The sequence below is a fragment of the Myotis myotis genome, unplaced genomic scaffold, assembly GCF_014108235.1.
Source record: "Myotis myotis isolate mMyoMyo1 unplaced genomic scaffold, mMyoMyo1.p scaffold_m19_p_2, whole genome shotgun sequence".
Classification (NCBI taxonomy): domain Eukaryota; kingdom Metazoa; phylum Chordata; class Mammalia; order Chiroptera; family Vespertilionidae; genus Myotis; species Myotis myotis.
The window spans coordinates 217,100,372-217,122,105 of NW_023416324.1; the positions used below are offsets into that span (position 1 = coordinate 217,100,372).

At 47.7% G+C, this 21,734-nt stretch overlaps 2 protein-coding genes across 2 annotated transcripts; both read left to right on the forward strand.

The window, feature by feature from the left end:
- Positions 1-8,724: 8,724 nt before the first annotated feature.
- On the forward strand, positions 8,725-9,137 carry LOC118675169 (keratin-associated protein 19-3-like). The gene has a single exon (XM_036347403.1). The coding sequence runs from the start codon at positions 8,738-8,740 to the stop codon at positions 8,933-8,935; it is 198 nt and encodes a 65-aa protein (XP_036203296.1). The 5' UTR covers positions 8,725-8,737; the 3' UTR covers positions 8,936-9,137.
- Positions 9,138-11,529: 2,392 nt separating this feature from the next.
- On the forward strand, positions 11,530-11,887 carry LOC118675381 (keratin-associated protein 19-3-like). The gene has a single exon (XM_036348021.1). The coding sequence runs from the start codon at positions 11,530-11,532 to the stop codon at positions 11,725-11,727; it is 198 nt and encodes a 65-aa protein (XP_036203914.1). The 3' UTR covers positions 11,728-11,887.
- Positions 11,888-21,734: the final 9,847 nt, after the last annotated feature.

Consider the following 21,734-nt stretch of genomic DNA (forward strand, 5'->3'; position numbering starts at 1 on the left):
GAGTACAGAAGTAGTTTTTATTTAAAGGCCTGAAGAATTAGAATATCTTATTGAAAAGGTTGGAGGTTGAGTGACAAGGGAAAGGGTCATGGAGTCGGTAATGCTGTGACAAGTTTTCACAGTGACAGGTGATTCAGGTCATTACTGGGGGAGGCCATTGTGAGGTATAAACATGCTGAGTCATTATACTGTGCTCCTGAAACTAATATAACCAATGTAAGATTCCACACCAACTATCTATACTAATAATAGAGGAATGTGCAAATTGTCCAGGATGCCGTCACATAACGACCAATAGGACAGGGGCGGTGCCATGGCAGAGAGCTCTCAGCTCGCCTGTGCTGGGGGTTGAAGGGCGTGGCGATGAAGGGAGAACAGATAAGCAGTTAGGGGGATCAGGCCAGGAAGGGAGAGCAGATAGGCAGTTAGGATGATCAGGCCAGGAGGGGAGCGCAGATAGGCAATTATGGCGATCAGGACAGGAGGGGAGAGCAGTTAGGGGGTCAGACCTGCAGGGGAGTGCAGTTAGGGCCATTAGGCTGGCAGGGAAGCAGCTAGGGGCATCAGGAAAGCAGGCAGGCAGGCAGGCAGGCAGGTGAGTGGTTAGGAGCCATTGGTCAGGATGGCGAGAGGGATCCAGGATTGGAGAGGGTGCAGGCCAGCCTGAAGACCCCCCATCCCTTGTGCATGAATTTCGTGCACCGGGCCTCTAGTCCTAAAATAAAATTGAAAATTAACTGTTTGCTGATTGCCTAAGGGAAAATAAGGGGCAGGACACAGAGAATTGGTAAAGAATGTAAGGACACACCCGGCCAGTATGTCTCAGTGGTTGAGCATCGACCTTTGAACCAAGAGTTCATGGTTCAGTTTGATTCCTGGTCAGGGCACATACCAGATTACAGGCTTGATCACCAGTGTGGGCTGTGCAGGAGGTGGCCGATCAATGATTTTTCTCTCATCATTGATGATTCTATCTCTCTCTCCATCTTCTTTCCTCTAAAAGAAAAAGAATATGAGGAGAAAAATACTATGCTAAGGTTACAAACCTGAGTGGAGGGATGAAGTACTGATGGGAAAACTGGATCAGAGGGGAAGGCCTGGCTCCTGTGAGCGTGTGTGGGACTGAGCGGGGAATGGCGACTTAAAGAGCGGCTGGAAGAGACAGAGGATATGTGGGAACCAGGAAGAACAGAGAGAGAAAATAAAGAGCAACTGCAAAGCAGAAGACACCGTCACCTCTGTTTCCGGATGATCCGTTTCTATGTGAAAAAGAGGGTGATGTTTACAGAGAACTTTGTGACCAGGTGCTCAGCCTGGGGTTCACGTGTGAGATTGTTCTGTGGTCAGATCCTCAGCTTCTGAAATGCATTTCACTGTGGGGAGAAGCCAAAAGGGTATTTTGCCAGGAGATATATAAGATTAACATGGTTTTCTCATGTGCGTGTTCAACTAGAGAGAAATATGTTTGACAATTAAGGAATTTCATAGGTGTAAAAATCTGAAATTCGATCCGTGCATTTGAACTGAGATGAAAGTAAGATAGGAAAATACAAAGAATGATATGCAAATTAAGATGACACAATATTTAATGAGAACACGCCAACAAACATGACGAATGCCACGTGCTTAGGAATGGAGAATTGTGTTTAGTGAGTTTTTATTCTGTGACGTGGAAGACAGATATGCTTCTCCTTAGAAACAAAGACTGTCATGGGTTCCAGGGGCTCTAACCAGGCAGCTGTGCCGGCTCCAAATCTTAATAAATATGAGCATCTCTGGCGTCAGCAACCAGATTAACGAGCTGCCTCAGGGCCATGAATCTTTTGGAATGAAACCCAGGAATGGTCACCTGACTCAGCACCTGCTGGCCCAGGTATATAAGCTCCCTCCCCCCTCGCTGACACTCACTCTCAGGACCTCGTCTTGAACAGAAACACACTCCCCCTGACACCATGAGCTACTATGGCAGCTACTACGGAGGCCGCGGCTATGGCTGGGGCGGCTTCGGCGGCCTGGGCTGTGGCTATGGCTCCGGCTGGGGCTGGGGCGGCCTTGGGGGCCTGGGCTGTGGCTATGGCTACAGAAGCTATGGCTGTGGCTGCTGGCGCCCGTCCTGCTGGGGGGGATACGGATACTCTGGCTTCTACTGAAATCCTGCCCAGCAGCTCAACCTCTGAACTTACAAGGGACTTCCTCCCATGTTTGATCTAAGGAACTGGACAGCAAACCTCATGCTGGGTTATTGGCACAAAAGTCTTTAGCTCCTCAGGATTATGGGTAGATTTTCAACTGTGCCTGCATCTCCCTCATATTCCCAGGATCCTCTACGTTTGCTGTCAGAACTGATTGGACTGTCTGTTCACCTTCCAATAAAGCATTGAACTTGAAAATAAAGTATGGTTGTTGGTTTGTTCATGAAATGCAATTATGAGGAAGTGGTTCTGGGCACATCTACTCCAATGTCCAAGGGAGAAGCCATCTTCTTGGCTAACAATCTCTCCTAGCATTCACACACCTCACAAGCATGCAGAGAGGCAGAAAATAGATATAAAGATTAATAACTCTACACCAAAATAAAAAAAAATGTTATTAAAGGGCTAGTGATTTAAATCTTTTAATCTCTTGATTTTATTCATAAAATATTCAGACTTAAGTCTACAACAAGTAGCAATGAATATTTCACATATCTATGTATTTATCAACATATGGATTTTATTTAACACAATTAAAATTTCTCAATTGAATCATTCCATTCATTCAAAATTGATTTATGTTTTTAATTTTTCTTTAATTTCAGAGAGCAAGGAGGAGGGTGAGAGAGATGGAAACATCAAGGATGAGAGAGAATCATTCATTGATTGGTTGCCTCCTGCATGCCCCCCTTGTTGATTTAGCCTGCAACCTGGGCATGTACCCTTGACCAGATAGGATCCCGGGACCCTTCAATCCACAAGCTGATGCTCTATCCAGTGAGCCAAACCGGTGAGGGCAACTCAAAACATTTTTAACTAAACGTCTCTGTTCCCTTTCATCTGCTCTCACTGTGTCTCACTGGCATCCGTCTTCACCACCATCACCATACTGAGGAATTAGCTTTAATCCAATCAGGGAAAGAAACAATAAGACATAATTGTGAACCAATTATTTTTTAACTGAAGCTGAAACCAAAGAGCTGTCTTATAAATCTAAATGTCAGTAAATCTGAATTTCTCCTGATGAATAAGGGACAACACTGGGCATATATCTTTGATGGAATAAGAAAACGGAAGGACTGATATCGCAGTCGCCAAACCTTCAGACCTCAGTGGCCACACTTCATTCTCAGACTACCAGTTGGTGACCACGGAACTGAAATACCAATGTTTTCCTAGAATCAAATAATATCGTCGGAGAATAATATAAGATGAAGATATTTTGTTTAATTCGTGTAATTTGGTCAAATATGTGTGCTTGAGTCTATACTGTTAGATACTCCATACAGCTGTGCAGGTGGAATTTAATCTTTCGGTCATTCAACAAATATGCTTCGTTTGAAAAAGAGTGATTACATTCAGACGGGAGGAAAATGTATTATCAAAAATGTTACTTATGCCTGGCCTGCGTGCCTCAGTGGTTGAGCATCAACCTATGAAGGAGGAGGTCATGGTTAGACTCCTGATCAGGGCACAGGCCCGGGTTGCAGGCTTGATCCCCAGTGGGGGACGTGCAGGAGGCTGCTGATCAATGATTCCCTCTCATCATTGATGGTTCTATCTCTCTCTCCCTCTCCTTTTTTCTCTGTATTAAAAAGAAAAAAGAAAGAAAGAAAGAAAAAAGAAAATATATGTTTCTTATTGTGGGGCCCTGTCTAGAGCATGCTGGATGCTTAAGGCCACTCTGAGTGTGGGAATCCTAATCAAAGTGTTCAAGGTTGAGTTGCTATGCACAGGCACAAGGCAAGGATGCAGCACACAGTGCAAACACGTGCCTTTCTGTAGCCAAAATACTGATGTTACTATCAGTTGTACTGGCTAATAATGCAAATTGAACATTTATCGGTTAATAATGCAGACTTTCTAATCATAGAAAACACAATTATTTCATGAAAAACATCAAAAGTGCTTTATTCAAAGTCATGTCCATCGCTAGCTACACATTCCGCCATCTTTCAGGTAATTTGTGGATACCGTCCCAATAGAACTTTCCTTGTTTTGAGGCAAACCATTCAGAGACCCAATTTTCCACTTCTTCATACGTTTTCAGGTGCTGCTGAGAAAGTGTGTGTGCTATTGATCGTAACAAGTGGTCATCTGAAGGAGCAAGGTCTGGTGAATACAGCAGGTGGGTTAACATTTCCCAGGCCAGATTTTTTAACGTGTCTTTAACTGGTTTTGAAGTGTGTGATGGTGCGTCATCATGAAGCAAAATTACCTTGCCGTGTCTTCTGGCACAGTCAGGTCTTTTCACGATCAAAGCGTGGTTCAAATTGATTATTTGTTGTCAGTAGCAATCAGTATTAATGGTTTCACCTGGTTTTAGCAGCTCATAATACACCACACCTTCCTGGTCCCACCAAACGCAGAGCATTGTCTTCTTTCCGAAGCGGTTTGGCCTTGAAGTTGATGTTGATGGTTGACCTGGATCAACCCATGATTCTGTGAGTTTGGGATTCTCAAAATAAATCCACTTTTCATCGCCAGTCACAATTTGATGCAAAAAAGACTTTCTTTCATGCCGTTGAAGCAACATTTTACTGATGACTTTTCGGTTTTCCATTTGTCTTTCATTCAGTTGCTGTGGCACCCATTTTCCTTCCTTTAAAATCTTTCCCATTGCTTGTAAATGATCAGAAATTGTTAGCTGAGCAACGTTTAATCTTTTAGCAAGTTGTTTTTGAATTTGACACCCTTCTTCATTCAATAATGCTTGTAATTACTGGTCTTCAAACTTTTTCGGCTGACCTGGACGTTCTTTGTCTTTCACATGGAAATCATCACTTTTAAAGCGTTTAAACCAGTGTTCACAAGCATCTTGAGATAGAGAATGTTCACCACAAGCTTCCTGAAGTATACGATACCTTCCAGCAGCACTTTTCTTCAAAATAAAGTAATGAATTAAAACTTCCTGCAAATGTTCTTTTTTTTGGCACGAAATTCATCATTTTTAAGTGTAAAAATATCTATGATGTTAACACCTTCAGAAAATTTGACATATGAAGTTTTGAAGCTTGCTGTCAGTACAACAAAATAGCATACACATCACATCGCATATATATCAATATATGTGTAACTCCACCTAGTGAAAAAAATCCACAGTATTAACTGGTACACCTGGTATTGGCAAAAAGCCTCTTTTCTTGAGTGTGTTTGGGCATGTATGTAAGGTGCCACTGACCACCTGCTGTGGCTGCTGTTGTGTGTAATAAAGCAGGTCCCATTTGCCTGCTGGTACCCTATGTTGCCAGGAGTTGGTCCATCCTTGCTGTTTCAAGGGACCTGGCATATATGGTATACTGTTCTTAATATGTTTGCTCACCTTCTTGGCGCTATGTGTTTTAACCAAGGTCACCTCTCCGAGAAAGGTTGTTTCCCCAGGTAAGGATTTCCCCCCAAAGTTAGGGAGGGAATAAAACCCCTTAACTAAGTGCCAGGTGGGTAGTTAATCACTTTAACTACGAACAATCATGCTTAAGCTACATAATCTTTACTCCCTGGAATGGAGATAAGAAATGCCCTAACCTTTGGAATAGAGATTGATAGGATTGAATCAACTGGTATAAATACAGATGTAACAAGACAACAAGAGACAGAACTTAGAAGACAGAACCTAGACACAGAACCTAGATACAGAACCTAGATACAGAACCTAGACACAGAACCTACACAGAACCTAGAGACAGAAGAACTTCGCTGGAGAGAACATGGCAAAAGATCCTGGACAGAAACTGGCCTCAGAACCTAGAGACAGAACCTAGCGAGAGAACATGGCAAAAGATCCTGGACTAAACCTGACTAAGAAATTGGCAAGAGAACCTGACTAGAACCTGGTGACTGAACCTGGCTGGAGAACCTGGACAGAACCTGGCTGGAGAACCTAGCAAGAGAACATGGACACAGAACCTGGCTGGAGATCCTAACCAGAACTTCGCTGGAGATCCTGAACAGAACTCGGCTAGAGATCCTGGCTAGGCTGCTGATCAACTGAACGCTGTCTCTGTGTTATTCCTTCTTTGCCAACTCTGTCCACACCTTTGGGGACCCCTGGACCTGCTGGGGTTGGACCCCAGCATATGGCGCCCGAACAGGGACCCCTAGGTAAGCGCCCCACACTCGGGACGGATTGGACTCCACCGTATGAAGAGGGTGGATAGTCTTCGCCGACTCTGTCCACACCTTTGGGAACCCCTGGAACAGGATTCCCCTAGGTAAGCCCCCCCCCCCCCATTGATAACCCCACACTCGGGACGGATAGGACTCCACCAGGGTACTGCAGACCCCCCTATAGAGGATAGGTAGGGTAAGAAGGTGGATAGTACAGAACTTAGATTGAGAAGATGCGCCATACTGAGTCCAAAGAAAGAAGACTCTGTATTGATTCTTAGATTGAGAAGATGTGCCATACTGAGTCCAAAGAAAGAAGACTCTGTATTGATCTTTTAACACATATGCTTGCTAGCAGAGGAATTAAGGTTACTCCCAGTCAGACAGAACGTTTTATACAAGAAGTATGTCCATGCTTTTCTGAGGAAGGAAAGGTAAATGTAAAGGCATGGGAGAAGGTAGGCCCAAGGAGCCTTATCCTTAACCCCACTGCAGCCTTTCCACCCTGGGAAAGTGCAGGATTGGCAAGCTCTCCCTGGGGTGACAGATCAGGACTCAGGTAATAGCGGAAAGCGCCAATCCTACTCTTAAAATGGATACAAGAGAGCATTTGGGGTTTTTCTTTTTAATGCCTGCTTTTAAAAAATAAAAAAGGGGGAATTCAACCCCAGCACTATGTCCTTCTGATTCCCCTCACCCAGAGGGTCAAATCCCTCATTGAGGAGCTTGCTTCTAACACTTATAAACCTCAAAACAGAACAAAACCCCAGCACCACCTACAAAACACAGCCCTGGGCACATGTTAAAGTCGGTGACGCTCACACAATGGAAAAGACCAAGCCCCAGGTGTGGGCTCACTCCAGTAGGGCTTCACCTTGAACCCTGGGCTCACACTCGGGGTTCCTTACGAGCTGAGGAAATTCGCTGAAGGCTGGCAGCTAACCTCTATGATATTTCTGTTTTTGTCTCAGTCACATCCTCCCTGCCATGTTTATTTTTGCAGCATTTCCAGGCATCAAGATTTCAGGAGACTTTGATTAAAATATTATATAATCTTAGGAGTAAAGAAGTCTTTTTGATTTAAAACCATGAAGAATTAGAATATCTTATTGAAAAGGTTGGGGGTTGAGTGACAAGGGAAAGGGTCATGGAGTCGGTAAAGCTGTGACAAGTTTGCACAGTGACAGGTGATTCAGGTCATTACTGGGGGAGGCCATGGTGAGGTATAAACATGCTGAGTCATTCTATTGTGCACCTGCAACTGATACAGCCAATGTAAGACTGCATTCAACTATTCTAAAATAAAACATAAAAGTGTTTGCTAATTGCCCAAGAGAAAATTAGGGGCAGGACACAGAGAACTGATAAAGAATATAAGGACACAACCAGCCGGTATGTCTCAGTGGTTAAGCATCAATCTATGAACCAGGAGATCATGGTTCAGTTTGATTCCTGGTCAGGGCACAGGCCCGGGGTGCAGGCTTGATCCCCAGTGTGGGGTGTGCAGGAGTCAGCCGATCAGTGATTATTCTTCATCATTGATGTTGCTATCTATCTCTCCCTATCCCGTGCTCTCTGAAATCAATAAAAAGAAATTTTTTAGGAAAGAATATAAGGAGAGAAAATTTGGCTAAAATTACAAACCTGAGTGGAGGGATGACGTACTGATGGGAAAATTGGATCAGAGTGGAAGGCCTGGCTCCTGTGAGCGTGTGTGGGACTGAGCGGGGAATGACGACTTAAAGAGCGGCTGGAAGAGACAGAGGATGTGTGGGGACCAGGAAGAACAGAGAGAGAAAATAAAGAGCAACTGCAAAGCAGAAGACACCGTCACCTCTGTTTCCTGATGATCCGTTTCTATGTGAAAAAGAGGGTGATGTTTACAGAGAACTTTGTGACCAGGTGCTCAGCCTGGGGGTTCACGTGTGAGATTGTTCAAGTTGAGAGAAATATGTTTGACAATTAAGGAATTTCATAGGTGTAAGGATCTTACATTGGATCACTATATTTGAACTGAGATGAAAGTAAGATAGGAAAATACAAAGTATGATATGCAAATTAAGATGACAATATTTAATGAGAACACGCCAACCAATACAACGAATGCCACGCGCTTAGGATGGAGAGTTGCATGTAGTGAGGTTTTATTCTGTGACGTGGAAGACAGACATGCTTCTCCTTAGAAACAAACACTGTCATGGGTTCCAGGGGCTCTATCCAGGCAGCTGTGCCGGCTCCAAATCTTAATAAATGTGAGCATCTCTGGCGTCAGCAACCAGATTAACGAGCTGCCTCAGGGCCGTGAATCTTTGGAATGAAACCCAGGAATGGTCACGTGACTCAGCACCTGCTGGCCCAGGTATATAAGCTCCCTCCCCACTCGCCGACACTCACTCTCAGGACCTCGTCTTGAACAGAAACACACCCCCCCTGACACCATGAGCTACTATGGCAGCTACTACGGAGGCCGCGGCTACGGCTGGGGCGGCTTCGGGGGCCTGGGCTGTGGCTATGGCTCCGGCTGGGGCTGGGGCGGCCTTGGGGGCCTGGGCTGTGGCTATGGCTACAGAGGCTATGGCTGTGGCTGCTGGCGCCCGTCCTGCTGCGGGGGATACGGATACTCTGGCTTCTACTGAAATCCTGCCCAGCAGCTCAGCCTCTGAACTTACAAGGGACTTCCTCCCATGTTTGATCTAAGGAACTGGACAGCAAACCTCATGCTGGGTTATTGGCACAAAAGTCTTTAGCTCCTCAGGATTATGGGTAGATTTTCAACTGTGCCTGCATCTCCCTCATATTCCCAGGATCCTCTACGTTTGCTGTCAGAACTGATTGGACTGTCTGTTCACCTTCCAATAAAGCATTGAACTTGAAAATAAAGTATGGTTGTTGGTTTGTTCATGAAACGCAATTATGAGGAAGTGGTTCTGGGCACATCCACTCCACTGTCCAAGGGAGAAGCCATCTTCTTGGCTAACAGTCTTCCCTTTCTTCACACACCTCACAAGCATGCAGAGAGGCAGGAATAGATCTAAAGATTAATAACTCTACACTGAAATGAAAAATAAATGTTTTTAAAGGAATAGTGATTTAAGTCTTTCAATCTCTTGATTTTATTCATAAAACATTCAGACTTAAGTCAACAACAAGTAGCAATGAATATTTATCATATCTATGTATTTATCAACATATGGATTTTATTTAACACAACTAACATTTCCCAATTGAATCATTCCATTTATTCAAAATTGGTTTATGTTTTTAATTTTTCTTTTAATTTCAGAGAGCAAGGAGGAGGGAGAGGGAGGTAGAAGCATCATGAATGTGAGAGAATCATTCATTGATTGGTTGCCTCCTGCATGCCCCACTCTGTTGGTTTAGCCTGCAACCTGGGCACGTGCCCTTGACCAGATAGGATCCCGGGACCCTTCAATCCAGAAGTTGATGCTCTATCCACTGAGCCAAACCGGCGAGGGCAACTCAAAGCATCTTTTAACTAAACGTCTCTGTTCCCTTTCGTCTGCTCTCACCGTGTCTCACTGGCATCCGTCTTCACCACCATCACCACACTGAGGAGTTAGCTTCAATCCCATCAGGGAAAAGAACAACAAGACATAATGTGAACCAATTATTATTGAGCTGAAGCTAATACCAAAGAGCTTTCTTAAAAATCTAAATTTCAGCAAAATTTGAATTTCTCCTGATAAAAATTCGGCAACAGGGGGTATATATCTTTGATGAAATTAAGAAAAAGTTTGGAGTAAAACAGCATTTGCCAAACCTTTGGACCTACTGACCACCAGTGGTCCGCGGACCCTGAGTTGGTGACCACTGGACTGAAATGCCAATGATTTCCTAGAATCCAATAATATCGTCAGAGAATAATGTAAGATGAAGATATTTTGTTTAAATTCATATAATTTGGTCAAATATGTGCTTGAGTCTATGCTGTTAGATACTCCCTACAGCTGTGCAGGTGGAATTTAGTCTTCCAGTCACTCAGCAGCTATGTTTTTTGTTTGAAAAGGAATGAATGCACTCAGATGGGAGGGAAATGTGTTATCAAAAATGTTACATATGCTCGGCTCCCATGCCTCAGTGGTTGAGCATAGACCTATGAACCAGGAGGTCACGGTTCAGTTTGAGTCCGGGTCAGGGCACACGCCCAGGTTGCAGGCTTGATCCCCGGTGTGAGGTGTGCAGGAGGCAGCTGGCTAATGATTTTTCTCTCTTTACAAATGTTTCCATCTCTCTCAATCTCCCTTCGTATCTTAAATCAATAAAAAAAAGATCATAAGGAAAACCTCAGGGTAAGATTACAAACCTGAGTGGCGGGATGACATACTGACGGGAAAACTGGATCAGAGGGGAAGGCCTGGCTCCTGTGAGCGTGTGTGGGACTGAGCGGGGAATGGCGACTTAAAGAGCGGCTGGAAGAGACAGAGGATGTGTGGGGACTAGGAAGAACAGAGAGAGAAAATAAAGAGCAACTGCAAAGCAGAAGACACCGTCACCTCTGTTTCCGGATAATCCGTTTCTATGTGAAAAAGAGGGTGATGTTTACAGAGAACTTTGTGACCAGGTGCTCAGCCTGGGGGTTCACGTGAGAGATTGTTCTGTGGGCAGATCCTCAGCTTCTGAAATGCATTTCACTGGGTGGAGAGGCCAAAAGGGTATTTTGCAAGAAGATATATAAGGTTAACATGGTTTTCTCATGTGCGTGTTCAACTTGAGAGAAATACGTTTGACAATTAAGGAATTTCATAGGTGTAAGGATCTTACATTGGATCAGTGTATTTGAACTGAGATGAAAGTAAGATAGGGAAATACAAAGAATGATATGCAAATTAAGATGACACAATATTTAATGAGAACACGCCAACAAACATGACGAATGCCACGCGCTTAGGAATGGAGAATTGTGTTTAGTGAGGTTTTATTCTGTGACGTGGGAGGCAGATATGCTTCTCCTTAAAACAAACACTGTCATGGGTTCCAGGGGCTCTAACCAGGCAGCTGTGCCGGCTCCAAATCTTAATAAATATGAGCATCTCTGGCGTCAGCAACCAGATTAACGAGCTGCCTCAGGGCCATGAATCTTTGGGAATGAAACCCAGGAATGGTCACGTGACTCAGCACCTGCTGGCCCCGGTATATAAGCTCCCTCCCCCGTCGCTGACACTCACTCTCAGGACCTCGTCTTGAACAGAAACACACTCCCCCTGACACCATGAGCTACTATGGCAGCTACTACGGAGGCCGCGGCTACGGCTGGGGCGGCTTCGGGGGCCTGGGCTGTGGCTATGGCTCCGGCTGGGGCTGGGGCGGCCTTGGGGGCCTGGGCTGTGGCTATGGCTACAGAGGCTATGGCTGTGGCTGTTGGCGTCCGTCCTGCTGCGGGGGATACGGATACTCTGGCTTCTACTGAAATCCTGCCCAGCAGCTCAGCCTCTGAACTTACAAGGGACTTCCTCCCACATTTGATCTAAGTAACCGGACAGCAAACCTCATGCTGGGTTATTTTCACAAAAGTCTTTAGCTCCTCAGGATTATGGGTAGATTTTCAACTGTGCCTGCATCTCCCTCATAGACCAGGATCCTCTACGTTTACTTTCAGAACTGTTTGGACTGTCTGTTCACCTTCTAATAAAGCATTGAACTTGAAAATAAAGTATGGTTGTTGGTTTTTTCGTGAAACGCAATTATGAGGAAGTGGTTCTGGGCACATCCACTCCACTGTCCAAGGGAGAAGCCATCTTCTTGGCTAACAGTCTTTCCTTTCACTCACACACCTCACAAGCATGCAGAGGGGCAGGAAATAGATGTAGAGATTAATAAGTCGACACCAAAATGAAAATAAAAGTTTTCAAATGGCCAGCGATTTAAAACTTTTAATCTCTTGATTTTATTCATAAAGTATTCAGACTTAAGAGACACACTCAGGGGGCAGGCTCAGTGAGTGCCAAAGCCCCACTGAAGCAAGTCCTGTTCCATAAGGGTGTCTCCTGCACAGCAGTTCTTCCACTGTAGACACAGCTGATTCTCACAGCCAATTGGCCTGGAGGTCAAGTCCTCCCAGTGATACCAATAGCAATTTAGGCTTAACTACAACAAGACTGTGCACACAATCCACAAAGGGGTGCACCAAGAGGATACACCTCTGGTAATTAGGGAGGCTGAGCCACTGGGCCCTATAGGACACCTAGCACACAAAGCCACTCTATCAACACAGGGAAGCAGCCAAAATGCGGAGACAAAGAAACAGGTCACAAATGAAAGAAATGAAGGAAAGCAAACCAGTGGATATAGAGTTCAAAATCACGGTTATAAGGTTACTCAAGAATCTTCTAGAAACCTCCAAGAAATATAGTGAGACCCTGAAGAATATGGAAAAGGACCAACTAGAAATTAAGCATACACTGACTGAAATAAAGAATATTATACAGAGATCCAACAGCAGACTAAAGGACCCCAAGAATCAAGTCAAAGATTTGAAATATGAAGAAACAAAAAACACCCAACTGGAAAAGCAAAAAGAAAAAAGAATCCAAAAATATGAAGATAGTGTAAGGAGCCTCTGGGACAGCTTCAAGCGTACCAACATCCAAATTATGGGGGTGCCAGAAGAAGAGAGAGAGCAAGATATTGAAAACCTATTTGAAGAAATAATGACAGAAAACTTCCCCTGCCTGGTGAAAGAAATAGACTCACAAGTCCAGGAAGTGCAGAGAACCCCAAACAAAAGGAATCCAAAGAAGACCACACCAAGACACATCATAATTAAAATGCCAAGAGCAAAAGACAAAGAGAGAATCTTAAAAGCAGCAAGAGAAAGAAACTCAGTTACCTACAAGGGAGTGCCCATACGACTGTCAGCCGATTTCTCAACAGAAACTTTGCAGGCCAGAAGGGAATGGCAAGAAATATTCAAAGTGATGAATAGCAAGAACCTACAACCAAGATTACTCTACCCAGCAAAGCTATTATTTAGAATTGAAGGTCACATAAAGAGCTTCACAGATAAGGAAAAGCTAAAGGAGTTCATCACTGCAAACCAGTATTATATGAAATGCTGAAGGGTATTCTTTAAGAAGGGGAAGAAGAAGAAAAATATAAAGATACAAATTATGAACAACAAAGTGATAACAAATACGTATCAATCAACAAGTGAATCTAAAAATCAAGTGAATAAAAAATCTGATGAACAGAATAAACTGGTGAATAGAATAGAATCAGGGGCATAGAAAGGGAGTGGACTGACAATTCTCGGGGGGAAGGGGGTGTGGGGGGTGCGGTAAGAGACTGGAAAAAAATCGTACACCTATGGATGAGGACAATGGGGGAGGGTAAGGGCCTGGGGTGGGGTGGGAACCGGGTGGAGGGGAGCTATGGGGGGAAAAAGAGGATCAACTGTAATAATCAGAACAAGAAAGATTTATTTTTTAAAAAAAGAATCTTAAATTGGATCCGTGCATTTGAACTGAGATGAAAGTAAGATAGGAAAATCCAAAGAATGATATGCAAATTAAGATGACACAACATTTAATGAGAACACGCCAACCAATATGACGAATGCCACGCGCTTAGGAATAGAGTTGCATGTAGTGAGGTTTTATTTTGTGACGTGGAAGGCAGATATGCTTCTACTTAGAAACAAAGACTATCATGGGTTACAGGCTGTTCTAACCAGGCAGCTGTGCCGGCTCCAAATTTTAATAAATATGAGCATCTCTGGCGTCAGCAAACAGATTAATGAGCTGCCTCAAGGCCATGAATCCTTTGGAATGAAAACCAGGAATGGTCACGTGATTGAGCACCTGCTGGACCAGGTATATAAACTCCCTCCCCACTCGCTGACACTCACTCTCAGGATCTCATCTTGAACAGAAACACACTCCCCCTGACACCATGAGCTACTACGGCAGCTACTATGGAGGCCGCGGCTACGGCTGGGGTGGCCTTGGGGGCCTGGGCTATGGCTATGGCTCCGGCTGGGGCTGGGGCGGCCTTGGGGGCCTGGGCTATGGCTGGGGAGGCCTTGGGGGCCTGGGCTATGGCTGGGGGGGCTACGGATACTCTGGCTTCTACTGAACTTCTGCCTTAGAAGCCAGCGGCTGGTACCAGGTGTGGATTGGCCAAACCTTTCCTCTGCCAGTGGCTGAGTGACCCTAGGCCTGCGTTCAAGAGAAAGCTCCGAATTTCAGAGGATGTATTCGTTATGAGCGTGTCTGCACCAGGCCAGACATGCGCCGCTTTGGGAACTCCCAATGATTTAGGCTGAATACCCAATAAATCATCGAATTTGAAATGGAAAATGTGGTGTTTTCAGTTCATTTATCTCCAGTATGTGTACAGACTTTCATGTAAATTTTAAAATCTGCTGATTATACACTGAGTGGCCAGATTATGATGGCCACCCCATCAGTACTTCATTGACACTTCCAAAATACTGAATATTGAAAACTTCCTAAGCAAATACTCTCAAGGTTTTATTATTATTTGCATAACTAATTCACTCCACTGTACTGATGGGGTGGCCATCATAATCTGGCCACTCAGTGTAAATACAGTACACACATGGAGTTGTAAACCTATGCACATTATAAAAACACAATTATATTACACGTTTCATATTTTATCTATTTTTATTTCTTAATGGAGTTCAAAATCAGGGACAAATTCTCTACCTTTTTCGAATATATGTTATTGTCTTTTTATCCATATGATTTTATAGAAACAAGTGGTGGTGGATCTTGCCATTGCTAGTTGCTAGACACTGTCTCATAGAAACTGTAATCTTAGCACCTCTCGTTCCACAAATCTCAGCAGCCATATCTGTGCACTTTCTGAGAAGGTCAGCTGTTTTCTTCTGAATCTTTGGATCATATAGAACCTTCCTTTGTTCATCATTTCCTGCTTCCATCTCATGTAGGAAGCAGATAAGAAGACTGTCCTAGAAGTTGTTGATAAACTGGACCATGCAATGTGACCTTGGGTTACTCAACTCGCTCACCCCCCCTCCACCCCCCCGCCCCCCGGTCCTGGGAGGACCCTCCTCCTCCTCCTCCTCCTCCTCCCCCCGCCCCCTCCTCCTCCTCCTCCTCCTCCTCCCCCCGCCCCCTCCTCCTCCTCCTCCTCCTCCTCCCTCCTCCCCGCTCCTCCTCCCCCCCTCCTCCTCCTCCCTCCTCCTCCTCCTCCTCCTCCTCCTCCTCCTCCCCCCCTCCTCCTCCCCCCCCCCTCCTCCTCCTCCTCCTCCTCGTTGTGTTGAGGAGCCTGTAGCTGAGTGAGGAGAATGCACAGCTGGAGGCGTCATCATGGAGCAAAGCAGAGTGTGGCCTCCAGTGACTCACAGCACCATTCACTACATTTTAAACACACATATTTTTATTGATTTCAGACAGGAAGCGGGCAGGGGAGAGCGATAGCAACATCCATGATGAGAGAGAATCATTTGATTAGCTGCCTCCTGCACGCCTCCTACTGGGGACCGAGCCTGCAACTGAGCATGTGCCCTGACCGGGAATCGAACCCAGGACCCTTCAGTCCACAGGCTGACGCTCTATCCACTGAGCCACACTGGGTAGGGCATTCAATACATTTTTAAAAGTCATATAAATATGGGTTTCAGGGATAAATAGCATCCCTTCAAAAAATGACCACTTTATTAGCAATATAAGAGACAAGGAATAGGACATGTGAAATATCTACAAAAATACTGTTTTCCTAAAGCTGAAGACTCCCCTCCGGCGGTGCTAGGCCCCAGTCCTGCTTGTATAAGCCGGGTGGATGCCATAGAAGAAGCAGGAGATGGAATCACAGGAGTAAACCTGAAAGGACAGGGAACCCTGCCTCCGTGGCCCAGGTTGCTGCAGGCGGGGCTCAGCTTGGGTGCTTTCCCGGGCGGTGGGCGCCGGACGGGGTCAGACCCGTGACCTGAGCCCCTGTCTCTGACTGCACGGCCTGGAGCCGCAGGCATTTCCCCCTGGAATGTGGTCAGACGACCGCTGTGCCCGTCCGGGGATGGACATGAGAGTGAGGGAGCACCACGGGGCCACGGAGGCCAGTCCCCTGCTCTTCCAGCACCATTACCACTTAATGGCGAGAATTTCCTGTCAACTTCTACTGTGTCTGCGTTCGAATGAAACTAAATCCTTTTCTTATTAAAGAGTTTTAATGTTAACGCCAACGCGGACATCCCCATTTCCCCGCTTCCGCCTGAATCACGAGTCATGTGAAAACCGCACTCCACACGGGTCAAATCTATGGTGAGGGAGGAGGTTTGACTTGGGGCCGTGAAGTCACAATGCGTATACAGATGATGCATCATGGAAATGTACACCCAAACCTGTATGATTTTATTAACCGATGTCACCCCAATAAACTTAACTAAAAACGCAACTCTTGGTAAAAACGACAAACAGAGAAAGCCCAAACATACCAAACAAAACAACCAACACACACCCTTTCGCTCAGGTCTCCCAGGGGCTGCAGGTCTCATCCCCATGGGGCGAGCAGGGTTACAGAGCCAAGCAACCATGGAAGGACCCGGTTATGCAGTTGAATCGAGCGGAATAGGATTTGTGTTTTCCTCTCATTTGGCTAATTTCTCCAGGGACAGTTTCCACGGGGCTGACAAGCAGCAGCCCATCTAGTTATCACTGCTGTTGACATTCTTAGTACAATCAATATTATCATAATTTTGTTCTATTTAAGGTTGTACCAATCTGTATCTAAAGTGAGAGAAAATTGTTTGAATTAATAACAAGAGATTTCCTTACTTTCTGGGAAATGTGAGAATGTTGTTTAGCTCTCCATGTATCAATATGAATCAAAACTTGATTCATGATATAAAACTTTATTAAAAACTAGAGGCCTGGTGCACGAAATTCGTGCACTTGGGGAGGGGGGTGGTCCCTCAGCCCAGATTGTGAGAGGGCGCAGGCCAGGCTGAGGGACCCCACTGGTGCACACTCGGGGCCGGGGAGGGACGTGAGAGGCTGGCCAGCCGGGGAGGGCCCGGGGGAGGGCTCCAGGGCATGTCCAGTCTGTCTCGCTCAGTCCCGATTGGCCAGACCTCAGCAGCAAGCTAACCTACCAGTTGGAGCATCTGCCCCCCAGTGGTCAGTGCACATCATAGTGACTGGTCAACTGGTCGACTGTCTGCCCCCTGGTGGTCAGTGCATGTCATAGCGAGCAGTTGAGCGGCCTTAGCATATCATTAGCATATTATGCTGTGATTGGTTGAACGGCCGACCAGACACTTAGCATATTAGGCTTTTATTATCTACTAGAGGCCCAATGCATGAAAATCATGCAAGAGTAGGCCTTCCTTCCACTGGCTACTGGCACCGGCTTCCCTCTGTCACCTGGGACCCAGGCTTCCCTCGCAGCCCTGGCTTTCTCCGGAAGGATGTCCAGTCTAATTAGCATATGACTCTTTCATTATAAACGTGGAGGGAAGCCCGGGTCCCGGGTGCCAGAGGGAAGCCAGTGCTGGCAGCTGGGGAAGGAAGGCCGACTCTTGCACGATTTTTGTGCATCGGGCCTCTAGTCTAGAAAAATGAAGACCTAAGTCTGCTCTTGATCTACTGAATGGACAGAAAAATAATCACCGCCCCCCCAAAGAAATTTCCAGTGTTACTTTTTCCCTTGTTCATATAGAGAAAGAGTAACAGATTTGTTCCAGATTTTTCAAACTATCTTTTCTTCTTTCTGCAGTAAAGAGCATTTATAAGTTATGCATGTCATCGTCCTGTGTTTTCTTATCTGGAAACAACAATTTCGTGTGGATTGTGTTATTGAAGTGTTTTACTTGTGTCCCATCCAGGAAGAGTCTTCCGCTTTAAAAAGCAAAAAAACAAAACAGCCCTTCATCACGGCCACATGCTCTGACTGAGCCACACGAAAAGTGTGAAATTCCTAGGGAATTGACCCATAATTCTAAATGATTCCTTTTAAAGGAAAATACTCATTTTATCAGTTGGCTGATCTTCTCAAATGAGAAATAGGAATGAGATGGAGTGGGGCTGGATTTGCAGGGAGATTAAAGGCTAATGTTGGCTTAAATGCCATGGAAACGAGGGAGCTGCTGGAACGGAGGCGCCTCCGGACCTGGTCCCACCTCACACTGACCTGGTGAGTACGGAGCCGCGGAGGAGGCGCTGGGTGACGTGTGAAGTGCCATCTGAGAAGGACCTCACACGGGGCTGAAGGACGCGGTGGGATGTGGGGAATGGCCTGTGGGGCGCGCCCACCTGCACCCAGGCGGCAGGGAGGCCAGGGCTCCTGAGAAAGGGCCCAGGTGTAGAGAGAAGACCGTGGGGGGGGGGTCCCCACAAGATGGGCTTTGATCACTGCGAGGCTTGCTCCACATCTGACGCCGACTGTGCTGTTGTTTTAAAACCAAAACAAGAACGCCAGGGCCTGAAGCCAAACCTAAATCCATCCCCTGAGCCCGGTACAGGTTCTGAAGCTGTGGGGGTCGGGGGGGGGGGGGTCGGGGGTCGCTGCTGTGCCTGTTGTTCTCCGTCTACTCTACGCAGCAGACGGGCTGCGTCTGTCCGACCCGCAGTGTTTATCCCTTCATCTCCTGGACAGAGGGGCAGCCTCTGCTTCTCAAGCTGCCAACTGTGGGCGCATTTATTTTTTTAAAAAAATATTTTTATTGATTTCAGAGCGGAAGGGAGAGGGAGAGAGACAGAGAAACATCCACGATGAGAGAATCATCGATCGGCTACCTCCTGCGCGCCCCACACCGGGGATCGAGCCTGCGACCCAGACAGGTGTCCTGACCTCCTGGTTCATAGGTCAACGCTCAACCACTGAGGCACCCGGCCGGGTCGAACCGTGTGCTTTGATACATTTCAGAGTTTCGACTTCGACTGCTTCTTGGTAGTTAGTAGAATCAATTACAATTCCCCAAAATGCCTGTGATGAGAAGACATTTAATTAGAAACCCCGTGATGGTTAATGAGACCCATGTCACGTGACTGTTAATAGCGAATGCCACGGGGCTTGGCACGTCTTTACTTTGAAGATGCAGCAAGTCCTCGTCACAAAAATAAAGCAACACGCTCAGGAGGCCCCGCGGTCGGCAGCCCAGCGCGACCGGACATTCTTAGGGCGTGTGGTCAGGGGACCAGAGACATAACGAGTTGTCTCAGGCCGGGACCATTCATGGACCGACACCCAGAACGGGCAGCTGCTGCATCACACGCGGTGCCCAGGTACATAAGCTCCCTCCCCCCTCGCCGACACTCACTCTCAGGACCTCGTCTTGAACAGAAACACACTCCCCCTGACACCATGAGCTACTATGGCAGCTACTACGGAGGCCGCGGCTACGGCTGGGGCGGCTTCGGGGGCCTGGGCTGTGGCTATGGCTCCGGCTGGGGCTGGGGAGGCCTTGGGGGCCTGGGCTGTGGCTATGGCTACAGAAGCTATGGCTGTGGCTGCTGGCGCCCGTCCTGCTGCGGGGGATACGGATACTCTGGCTTCTACTGAAATCCTGCCCAGCAGCTCAGCCTCTGAACTTACAAGGGACTTCCTCCCACATTTGATCTAAGTAACTGGACAGCAGACCTCATGCTGGGTTATTCGCACAAAAGCCTTTAGCTCCTCAGGATTATGGGTAGATTTTCAACTGTGCCTGCGTCTCCCTTGTAGACCAGGATCCTCTGCGTTTGCTGTCAGAACTGATTGGACTGTCTGTTCACCGTCCAATAAAGCATTGAACTTGGACACAAATGGTTTTGTTTGTTCATGAAGCCCAGCTGCTGTGCATGGAGCAGGTGGAGGCCCTCCAGGCTGTGCGCCCCGTCGCGTGTGCCCCCTCCACAGCCTCCACCCCATTCCCTGTGGGACCAGCTGGTGGCTGCTCATCGGGGTCCCGCCCCGGCCCCGGGCGCCTGTCCCCCGCCCGCTGAGCCCCTCTCGCTGAGGTGCTCCTCAGGTGCGTCGCCTTCTGGTCTGAGCTCACGTGGGTTCAGTCTTCTCGAAGGGCAACCAGGACGCTCCTCTCCTGCCAGATGCCGGAGGAAGCGGTTTGCTTCCGTCCAACCCACGGCCACGCACATGGGACACGGCTTGGCGTGGGGCGGGCGGAGGGGACACCCGTGTTTCTAGCTCGTCCCTTGTCTGCGCTGGAGACACAGAGGGCGTCACACGGACACAAACCACCCCCCCTTCTCCCCGAGATGTCAGCCCCTCACCCCCCTTCTCCCCGAGATGTCAGCCTCCTCACCACCCCCCCCCGCCCCCCAGTCCTGGGGTTGCTAAGGGCACTGCCACTCCCACTCTTCATTCTCCGGGGTCACGTGCTCTTCAGCCAAGTAGCTTCTTTGTATGACTCTTGGTTATGAGCAGCTTCAGGTTCCAGAAAAGGAGAAGGTGCAGAGATTTCCCACCCCCCCCACCCCCCCCACACACCCCTCCCAACACACACACCCCTCCCACCTCCCCACCCCGACCCCCGCACAGGCACCGCTCCCCACTGTCGCCGTCCCCCTCCATCTGTTACGACTGACGGACCTACACTGAGAGGCCAGCAGCACAGGGAGCAGCTTGCCTAGGGCTTGTCCGGGTGCTGTACTTCGGGGTTTGGAACAATGTGTACTGACGTGCCTCCCCTGGCGATACCCAGAGTTCTCCTGCTCTGAGCACCCTCCCCGGTCCTGCGGGTGCCTGGCCCAGCCGGTGCGTGTCCACAGCTTCCCCTGGGGGTGCAGGAGGCCCCCGTGTCCGGCCGGGCTGACCAGGCCCAGTCCCTCCGGAGGCTGCCCCGCGCGTGGCCATGGGCAGGGACCCCGCACAGCTCGCTCTCGGGGACGGTGCGGGTCCCCTGGCTTCTCTCTGCCTGAGGGGCCTCCTGCACCTGCGGGTGCTCAGACGGGAGCCTCACGTCCAGCCCAGCAGCACGGACGCTGGACATGGGAGCCGCTCATGGAGTGTCAGCCCTCAGGTCGGAGCGGCCCTTCTCCCAGACTCCATTCCCTCCAGAGAGCTCGTCCTGTGCCCAAAGGGGTCTCTGCCAGGCTCCCCGCTGTCCCCCGAAACCACCTCCCAGGCATCGGGAGGCCCAGGGAATCTGCTACAGGGGCCCCCGTGGTTTCCTTAATTCCTCACCTGAGGGTGTTTTCCAGAGAGTGGAAGCGGGGGAGGAGACAGGCAAGGAGGGAGACGGAGGAAGAGAGAGGGGAATGGAGAGAGAGTGAGAGGGAGGGAGGGAGAGGGAGAAGAAGAGAGAGGGGGAGGGAGAGAGAGAGGGAGGGAGAGAGAGTGGGAGGGAGAGGGAGACACTGATGTGAGAGAGACACATGGACTGGTTGCCTCTTGAATGCACCCAGCTGGGGGCGGGGAGCAAGCCCACAACCCAGGTGCATGCCCTTGACCAGGAATCGAACCCCAGACCCTTTGCTGCACAGACTGGCGCTCTGA

Coding starts and splice junctions, on each gene's coding strand:
- LOC118675169 (XM_036347403.1), top strand. CDS start 8,738: ATGAGCTACTATGGCAGCTACTACGGAGGCCGCGGCTACGGCTGGGGC.
- LOC118675381 (XM_036348021.1), top strand. CDS start 11,530: ATGAGCTACTATGGCAGCTACTACGGAGGCCGCGGCTACGGCTGGGGC.